Genomic DNA, 10,428 nt, shown 5'->3' with positions numbered 1-10,428 from the left:
CGCTTATTCATATTCATACCTAAAGCACATAATAGACAATTCAGTGACGCTAACATGCATGTTTTTAGAATGTGGGAGTGTAGTCAAAATACCACTAGCAGAGCATGCATATTTCCAACTATATGCAGGAGGGAAGTGTGAACCTCAGAACTGTGAAGCAGATGTGTTATACAATAAACAACCCTACTGCTCCATTTTTAATTTGATACAAATACGAAATGAATGGGAATATATTTTCCTAACTCAACTCTTTAAATGAGAGAATATATATTTACGGTGTACAAGCAGACACTTGAAGCGTTTGCCACTGACTGGGGTTCCACCTCCAACACCATAAGCGGGATGCGATGCTCCTTTACGCTGCTAGATGGCGTACGTGACCACTGGAAGACACCTGGAGTGTAAACCTGGAACACAGTCAAGTCAAACTGGCGCTCTGATCTTTTAAGACTTCAAACACTTTTATTTGAGTGATTCATTAAGTTGGTCTGTCGCAGTATACTGCATTGTGCCAGCACCCGTTTGGTTCAAAATGGAAAAGTCACCTCGTGAATAGTTTGTGCAAAACACGAGCATTTGTTTATTGTTTACAATTTAGTTAACGCGTGTAAATTTCATTTTATTCTTAGCTTTCGCAAGCATTTGACGGGAAACAACATTTCCGTCGGTTAGAAATGAACTACGAAAATGCATGGTTTAAGTTGAAACAAAGACCAACTTCAAGAGTGTTCAGAAGTAAAAAATTTATTTGTCTTCCAAAACGAAGAACGGCATAAGCGCATAAAACATCTTTGGCTTCAAAAAGTAAGAAAGACAACTGTATATATATTTTCTTTAAAATGCAGTGAACGGACTTCCACAATACAAATCTCATTTCAATATGAACTTTACTCGCTTTGTACAAATATAGTGCATACTCTTTTTTCCATTTGATAATAATAACCAAAAAAAATCTAACATGGCGCAAGAAAAAAGAACTAAGGGTCATTTTGAAAGTCTTTCCGCTCCTTGGCAGCGTTCACCAGGGCCGCCACACCGAGTCCGTGTTTCCCGAGGGGGCTCCGGGAGAGACCGCAGCCGGCACCGGAACCGGCGTCCCGGGACTGTTGGCGTACACGGGGATGACGGCGCCGTTAGGTGCGAACGCCGCGTTGGGTATGAGGAAAGCAAACTGTCCGTCCGTGGCAGGCACAATCTGGAAGCCGCCGTACACTTTTGTGGCGTCCGAGTTGGGTAAAGCGGCCGGGGAGGGGGCTCCCTTACACGGCACGCTCATGGGCAGCACCTGCGGGGAGGACCCGGGGATCTGGACCATGGGCTGGCCGAACGAGGGGTGCGTTGGGCCGGCGGCCGGAGGGATCTGATGCTGACTGGGGTAGTTCATGGCGTTGATCTGCGTCATGCAGCTGGCCAGGTGGCCGAGGAGCCGCGTTCGGACTTCTGTGTTGACGCCCTCGCAGGTGGACAGAAAGCGGGTCACTTCGTTCATGCACTCGCTGAAACCGGCGCGGTACTTGCCCAGCACTGTAGGGTCCGTGTTGAGCGCAGCTGCACCAGAAAATAGCAGCGATTAATTGTTATATTGATCTATTTGTTCTAATGTGTTGCTGAGCCGAGGAACTCAAACTCACCGGTCATTTGAGCTCTTTGGAGGTTCCGCAGATGTTTCACTGTCATCTCCAGGATGTCCGCTTTCTCAAGCTTGGAGTGTCTGGAGCTCTAAAATGCACACACGCACAATTAGAAACCCAAGCGATCGACGCCACATTTTTCTCGAGTTTCTTTGCATTTTCTTCCCAACCCCACTCCACTTTCGCGAGGGAACTTACATCTTTCTTGAGCGCATCCAAGATAAGAGTTTTAAGCTGGCCCAAACTCTCGTTGATTCGGGCTCGTCTCCGTTTCTCCATAATTGGCTTGGAAGACTTGGAAATAACGAACTCGGCGTTAATACACATCCAAGTGTGCGCAAAAGGCGCGCTAAATATGGAAGTGACTCACCTTTCTGTGTTCGGAGGCTGTTTTGGGTTTATCGGGGGTCGAATTCATGCTTGCCGGGGTGGCAGCGACCGGAGAAGAGGACGATTTTTCCATCATGTCGGCAGGCATCTTAATGGCCAAATCAATTATCCCTCAAAAAGGAGCAAAAAAATATATATGGTCCACCAATGCAAAGAAGAAGTGGTCCAAAGAATCCCGCGTCACGTCAGAGCACCAAGTTAGAATCCGAGTGGGCGACGTGCCGCTGCGAGCGTGTGTCTGTGTGTGTCGGCGCGTCTGCGTGTGGCGTGTATTTATATCTTGCCCCGCACGCGAACGGCTCGTGTGAAACTTCCCAAACTTTCTTTCCCACACTAACTTCCCACCAATCAGGACGAGGCGCACGCGGCCCGAGGGAGGACGGCTCGTGGTCGGCGCCCTCCCATTGGCTGCGTGGCGGCCCGCAGCTGGCGGCCAATGGCGCGCCGCCCGGGCTGAGGGCGCAGCCGGGAAACTGCCTTCCAGTCTTCAATCATCACACGGCGGGCACCCGCACCGGGAGCAGGCGCGAGCCGAGAGGCACCCTTTCGCTCCCGGAGCGGCAAGATAAACAATTACGGCACACGCACGAGACCTGAACGCGCCCCCGCTGCGTGATGACATGACAACGTTCCAATAAAATGATTTTTATTAGATTTTCGGAAAGGGATTATAATTTATTTAACGTACATTTTTTTGTTCCAAATATTGAGAAGCGTTCACTTAACCAACTTAGGCAATTGCAACACAGCCAAACTATTTAAACTACAGTTTATTCATATACGCTTCTATTTATTTTGATTCACTGTCAACACATTGAGAAGTTTTCTTTTGTCTACTTTAAATGCAACGCATCTATTGATATTATTGACAATGGAAACATGTGGAACAAACACTTGTGCTATCTATCTATCTATCTATCTATCTATCTATCTATCTATCTATCTATCTATCTATCTATCTATCTATCTATCTATCTATCTATCTATCTATCTATCTATCTATCTATCTATCTATCTATCTATCTATCTATCTATCTATCTTTCATGAATTTCTCAACTTTTTAAACTCAAGACTCCACTTTGTTGCCTTCCAAAATGAACTAGAAGCCATTTTGTAAACACATTGTTTGATGGTCAATAACTAATTTACAGCAGTGAGTGACAGTCCGCAGTTGTCTGTCAACCCCCCCAGCCATGAGAACATGAGAAAACAGGAGGAGCTCCCAAAATGCAAAGAATGCTTCTTTAGGTGCGGAATTCAACTCGCAACCACGTGAGATAAAGTGAAATCAGCAGGTCTGCGCAACAAGTGCGTCTTTATGCCTCCTTATAGACTGGAAATCAACGCTGTGCGCGCTAGCCCGTACAGATGTTTGTCATTTAATCACGCGTGGAGTCGTGCATGTGGAGCACGTGCCAGGCTGTTTTTACGAGCACGGTGCGCGGAGATCTGGCCGCCGGGCCGTAGACGCTGGGAGGGAGGGGAGGTGAGGTGAGGAGAGGGAGACGGAGAGGAGGGGAGAGATGAGGTGAGGTGAGGAGGGTGCGGGGAGCGCGGCTGAGGCAGCGGCGGCGGCGGCTGCGGTGGTTTACATTAGAGGGGAAGGTAAATAGCAGCTGCTGTTTTAAAACCCTGGGAAAACCACGCCTCCAGAGCGAGCTGGACCCGGGCTTCCTTATCGGAATGCGAGCCAGAGCAAGCAAGGAGATTTGTTGCTCGCAGATGCCGCCTTCCTCCCCGCCTGTAGCCAGCGCGCAGCCACCCGTCAAGAAAGCCTTCCTAATAATTCCATTTGCTTATCTTTATGGCGGCGCGGCTGGGAGAAGCAGGGCTTTATACTTCGTGTATCCTTTTGTCTCCAAACGTAGATGATTATCTCGTTTGGAATAAAAACCATGCAATAAAACGGTTCTCCGCACTCCCTTCCCATCAGCCCACCTCCAGACGCCGCAGAGACCGCGACACGTGGCGCGCAGGCGACCGCGGGGGAGGCGCGCCTCTAGCCGGCTTGCCGCCTCCGTCCGCGGGGCGTCGCCGACGGCCGGCTCGCCGCCATGCGGATTTGATCGGCAGGCGCACGCGGCTGCGGCTCGATAGGGGCGGGGGAGAGACAAACGACAGCTTCGCCCCCTCCACTAACATTGAACCGGCTAATAGGTTGAATTATCGCTGCTTGTTCTGCCACCGCAAACGGTGAAGAGAATCTGTCAAAACTTTTGAAGTTTTAAGAGTCTGTGCAATTCAATTGGGTGAAGAAAAAAAAGCACCGCTCGTGGGCGGATCCTTTCAAATATCAAATATTCCATATATTCCATATAGTTTCAATATCACTTCGATACTCACACGATGAGATAAATAGATCATATATGATCTACTTTAGCTGGCTACTTTGAAGAATCTAAATCCGGTCCAAATACATTTTTGCCGCAAAATACCAAAATGTGCAAGGATGTTATCTGTGGAATGCTGTCTATTTTGACTGTGGGCTCGTTTTGAGTATTGTGCTGAAACTATGGCCAACCAATACAACACAGCACCACAAGTGACTAGAATGCTTGGTAATCCACATTAGCAACACGAGCCCAAACCGTAATAAATAAATATTCAGAGATAAAAAATAAATTCAAAATCCATTAATATAATAATAAAATACCGTATTTTGCGCACTATAAAGCGCACATAAAAGCCTTATTTAAAAAAAAAAAAAAGCTGATGGTGCGCCTTATAATCAGGTGTGCCTTATATATGGATCCATATTGAGATTGGGATTCGTAGATGGGGAATGAACTGATAAAGTAAGCTTTACCTGTTTCTTTTGTGTGTTTACAGCTGAACAAGGTTGGTCATATTGACTGAGTTATATTGCTATTGAGAGATTAGTTATTATTTGAGTTATTGTTATTAATTTTAGTATTACTATATTGTGATCAAAAAAGTTTTATAATGTCATTAATTGAGGGTGCGCCTTATAATCCGATGCGCTTTATAGTGCGGAAAATATGGTAAAGTGTTTTTTGGGGAAATTAATAACCCTGTTATTTGCACTTGTGCTTGGTTGTTTGTGTTTATTTTTTTCACGTCATGTGATGTCATGCGGTCTACCAATGCTACTTTTGCAATGTGACGATTGACCGCGATTGATGCATTGAGTATTGATAAAACAGTTGGTTTGGCAGTTTCGTTTATCGAATAATGCAATTAATCCTGAGTAACAAAGTTATTTCCACATTTTTGACTTGTATATTATAACTTACCAATATGCTACAACATAAAATAAAAGATGTGATTGTAAAATGTTCAAACCCTTTATGTTCTGAATCTTATTACCAATGATCAATTTCTGCAACTGAGACATGCATAGAAGACGAGTAAGTACGTCTGGATTTGCTATGCGGATGGAAGGCCAGGTAGATACTAGACACAAATGGACTGATGCCATCAAAAGATACAAATGAAAACAGCAGAAGCCACACACGCCATACAGTGTGTCCGCATTGCTGCAAGCTCCAGGTGTCCAAAGGCGCTATAAAGCGAACATATCTCTACTGAACAACAAAGCTGTCTCTGTCAAACACATCATCAGCTGGTCTCATTGTTGAAGACTGCACACCTGCACAAAGGCTAAGCCAGGCCCCCAAAACAAATGAAGCCATGTGGATCAGACAGGGCGCGCGTTCTGAAACGCTCTCTGCCTGAACGACTTTCTCACGCTCATGTTGCAAAAAAGGTCTCCGGCGGTGAACTACGTCAGCCCGCCCCCTTCTGAGGTTTTTCAGGCCGCACCTGGCTGCTGTCTGTCCCCTCAAGTGTTACCTGTTACTACAAAATGGCTTCTCCATCATATAGAAACTGTGGGAACCACACAAGTCACTAGAAGACATCTGTCTGAGAGCAGACCTAAGACAATTAGAATTTTGAGGCCATTAATTGAGTATTAAATGAAACGATCAGCAATCAGTGACGCACGCAGAAGATGGGATGATATCGTTCTTTAAACAACGATGCTAAAATTCATGGATCTTTTTTTTTGTGTAGATAAAATTTTTTTCAGACTTTTTTTCACGTCGCTGCTTTTACTTGTCTAACCGGTTGGTTGAGGATGCAGAGGTGGAAATCCCGCCTAGCAGAGTTTCCGCTGGCGGGACATGTGACAAGGCTAATAATAGATGAGGTTTCAGGATCACACACAATGACAACAATTAGATTTTGTTTGCTGTTAGGCAAGGTATTTCGGGGTGGATCTGATCAAAAATGCAAGTGATCGATCAGCAAAAAAATCACATTATGGCCGCTGATCACGAAAGTCTGCATAAAATGCAGAATAACCACCCTCAGCCAGGAAATGCAATTTAACAATCATATAATGATACATTGTTCCCTCACTACTTCACGCTTAATTTTTCTCACCTTCAGTGCTTCGTGTTTTTTGTCTAAGGACCGTCACCTCACAGCAGCACACGATACACTGCAACGCTCTGACACAGGACTCCACCTGCAACCAAAACTCATCCCTCTTCATTCTACCCTCAATCTTCTTGCTTTCTTCTAATAACTCTCCTCCATTTTTTTCCCTCTTCCTTCTTCCATTAATACTGGGGTTACATCATTATAAGGTCCTCTCAAAATTGTACCTCCTGACTTCAAATAGCGCAATTAAACACAGAAATTGTGAGATGGCATGCATGTGAAAGTGTGAGATTCTGGGCTCACAAAACAATTTGGCTCATCCTCGCCCATGCATTGCTCATTCGTTAATGTGTAAACCATTAGTGACCAGATTTGCTGCCAAAAGGTATTCCCGATGCCATGACAGTAAGACTCCTGCGTGACTTCACAAATTATTACACTAGCATTTAAGGCTCATTAAGGCTGGCAGGAGAAGCGGGCTGGAAGCAGACAGACGGGCAGTGCAGGAAAGCCAACCGCAGGGTGTCCAACTGAGGGAGGCACTGTGTTGACACCATCTGGCCTCACACAGTGGCTAATCCAGCACACGTGTAATGAGCATGCTCAAAAAGTCACTAGAGGTACAGTTCCTTATGACTAGTTTGACATCAAACCGCCTCTTAGGATTCTTATGATTCAAAGCACATTCTAAATCATTTTTAAGTGTCATTGATCTGTGAGTAAATTAATTTAACCTTAATTTAATCATGAAAGGTCCCATTAAGTTACATCTCACAGATGTAAAAGTGACACCTAAATCATGCCATTTTTACTCTTTTCACAGTTAAATGTATGCATTTAATTACATTTGGGACATTGGTGATTTAATTTCTTATTAACTAAGAGTTTTACGGTGGTGACATTTCTAACCAGGAAGTAAATTGTCTCAATGGCGGGCTGTGTTTCTCACCGCGTGACTGCCACGCCCTTTTTATGATGTAATTCAATGCCCTTGACCAGGAAACTTCCATCCAGTCATCATCTTGACCGCTTATCCTGACAAGGGTTGCAGAGTAAATGAAGGAGCCAAAAACAGGTATTTTACTGACATTAAAATGCAAAACAGTGTCTATATATCGTACTCACTGACACACGCTCCTCCTATCAAATTGGTCCCTGTGGGGACTCAGCATTCATAACAAAAATTCTGCCCGCAGGTGAATGACACTGAATGTCTGGGTGTGTGCTCCCAAACACACATTTTCACCACTTTGGCATTTTTTACAGTAAAACGTAACGAATAGTTGAAACATTGCTCTTTACTTGACCATGCAAAATCTCTCCTCCTCAACCCCAGGACTAAAACGAAACTTAAAGATGTGGATAAGGTCGGCGGTGTAGGGGAGGTATGAATTTCTTCTGTCGTTTCTCTCAAGTCATTTTTACTTGCTCAGGCAGGGTCGGTGTGAAAGAGCAAAATAAGCAAGAAATGCATCAAAGAAGGAAAACAACACTTTGTGGGTGAGAAATCAAAATTTTAGCACGGTTAAAGCTCCAATAGGTGCTATGTAGCACCTAATTTAGATGTTCACTGAGCCGAAGCCGCCTCATTCTTACGATGAAGCTTGATCCCCTACTGTACAACACTGAGAGTCTTCTGCTTTCCATCTTAAATTCCGAGAGTAGAGCTCGTCAATAGTGAATTGCGAGAAAATAGAGTGTGCGTTGGTGTCCGCCAACTGCGAACGGTGCGTTTGTTCACGCACCACATCCCAGAGCGGCTTGATTGTGTGTTATTAGTGGGAGTGGAGTTGGACCTGTGCTCCGCCGCTGTTAGCAAGGCCAGCCAAGGCTCGGAGAGCAAGATGAAAGCAGCGACAAAGAGATAGACAAGAGGAGAACTGACAGATCCTCGAAGCAGCGAGAACAGAAGGAGGAGAGAGGAGCGATGGGAGGGAGGGGCGTTGGAAGCTCTCCAGATACAGCGGCACACATCGCTTACCTCTCCCGGTGCACACACAAACAGAGGTGCCTGGAGCTGCCTGGAAGCAAGGAAAACAACAAGTACAGCGAACGCACTCATGATAGCGTTCTCTCAGTCAAACACAAAGTGAGATCAGCGAGGGTCACCGCAAGCCTCGCAGTCAGTGCAGCCAGGGTCCACTTGGCTGGCTAAAACAGAGAAAAATGTTTTAAGGCCTGAACACTGGGCTGTAGGCCGGAGGCTCCCCAAGCGGCTGCCAACTGACGCTCGTACTTCCTTTAGGGGTCTCTCTCTCCCCTCCGCTTCGTTTTCCTCGTTCTCAGCCCCCACAACACCTCACTCTGCTTCCCTCCATCCACGTCACTCCTACATCTCTCTTCCTTCCCGCCAGCTCCATCAGAGGCTGGCCTTTTCTCTGATGCCTCACGGAGGAGACGAGCGGCATTTGCATGTGTGGGGGAGGCAGCGTAACACTGGAGGTTAGGGGTCACGTCGAGTCAAACCCGGCGGCAGCGGAGAGGAAGCGGTCGGGGAGAGGACCCGTGAGCTGGCCTGGGTCTGTGGTAAGGATGCCTGAGGCCGGAGTACGTTGGGAATACGGCTGGAGCTGGTGCTGCAGGTAGAGGGGTGGGTGCGGGTGAGCGCCACACATGCAAATGGGGGCTAACCACCGCTGCCAAACCTCGGGAAGACGAAAAGCTAACAGTCATGCGTTCGAGACACCGTGCGTATGATTCGCCCTGAGAATCAGTTCTTATTCTCTCCAATCTAACAATCCTGAGGTGGTGTAGTTCAGATTATGGCCAAAATATTCCAGTTTGAATCCTTTCTTGTATGACATCACCCAAGAACTGGGCCTCTTGCGAGAACTCAGTTCATGAGCATTAATGGATTAACTGCACATTTTCTGGGGTGTAGTTTTTGTCCAAAAGAAGGACCATGCCGTCTCAATACAGGGGGCTAAGAGAACACACGAGGAAGCGTTTTAAATTGTGACGTAAATTCACATTCAATGCAATCACTTCAGCTTTCAAATGCCACACATGATAAAGTTAAAGGTGTATTATTGCTTTTGTTTGTTGTCAAGTGCAATGATTAACTAAATTAATTGAAAAATTATTATTTTTGATGAAACATCATTGATGAAACATTTGGATATCTTTTTTTCAAATTTCAAAATTGCCAAACGTCCAGATTTTCATCTTCTAAATTGGTAATGAAATCCGATTTCTGTACTTCTCGGACTGATATGGTTTTTGCTTTGGAAAACAACGCACAATGTTATGGACCAAACCAGTAAATTAAGTATAATTCATTCAAGTCAATTTGATATAATGACATATTTTTGTGACGGAAGGCATGGAAATTAAAACATTTTTGTAGCCGTTTAACTACATACTGAATAGATTATTTGAGTATCAAAATAATGGTTGCAGTTGTATCTTTTTAATAGTTGTTAACTAGGGTTCATTTGAGCACATTTATGGGACAAGAAAGATGAAAATGTATAATGGATTACACCGATGTCATGTCAGTGTTTGTATTCTAACTTGTTACACTTTCTTTTTTAACTTGTTGCCTGTACAGTTGTTAAAGATTTATAACGGCAACCGTTTGACCCTAGTATGGATTATTTATTTCGTAAGAGAGAGAAAAGATTTGTTTCTAGTTTAAAAATTTATATGATTCAAAATGTGGTCAAATGTGTTTAACCCAGGCCGTTCTTCTATATTTATGTATTTAACTATGTGTTTACACAGCTTGTTTTAAATACTCCTTTGTCATGTCTGTTCTTGGATTAGAAAAAAAGAAACACAAAGAATCAGGCGCTAACATTTTCTATTGGGCAACCATAAGGTCAGAGTGTATAACAGTTCCAAACTTTCAGTGTGGCTTGACTGAGTATTTGAATTACAGGTGCCTTATTGCTTCCTGAGGAGGCTGTTTGTTTGCCGTTGATAAGAAAAGGCCTGTCTTTGAAGAAAAAACAGTGCACACAAATCCACACACAAATGCATACACACACACTAACAGCT

At 44.7% G+C, this 10,428-nt stretch overlaps 1 protein-coding gene across 1 annotated transcript; it reads right to left on the bottom strand.

Annotated features, from left to right (window-relative positions):
- Nucleotides 1-728: 728 nt before the first annotated feature.
- hes1 (hes family bHLH transcription factor 1) lies at nt 729-2,856 on the bottom strand. Its single transcript, XM_088425669.1, has 4 exons — nt 2,002-2,856; nt 1,830-1,925; nt 1,632-1,719; nt 729-1,548 (listed from the first exon to the last, which is right to left on the bottom strand). The coding sequence occupies exons 1-4, from the start codon at nt 2,107-2,109 to the stop codon at nt 1,019-1,021; spliced, it is 822 nt and encodes a 273-aa protein (XP_088281795.1). The 5' UTR covers nt 2,110-2,856; the 3' UTR covers nt 729-1,018.
- Between the last annotated feature and the right edge of the window lie 7,572 nt (nt 2,857-10,428).

Source organism: Hippichthys cyanospilos, chromosome 10 (genome assembly GCF_059441005.1).
Source record: "Hippichthys cyanospilos isolate Australia breed blue-spotted pipefish chromosome 10, RoL_Hcya_1.0, whole genome shotgun sequence".
NCBI classification, from domain to species: domain Eukaryota; kingdom Metazoa; phylum Chordata; class Actinopteri; order Syngnathiformes; family Syngnathidae; genus Hippichthys; species Hippichthys cyanospilos.
The sequence above is the reverse complement of the archived record's forward strand: the minus strand, read 5'-3'. Positions and strand labels throughout refer to the sequence as shown.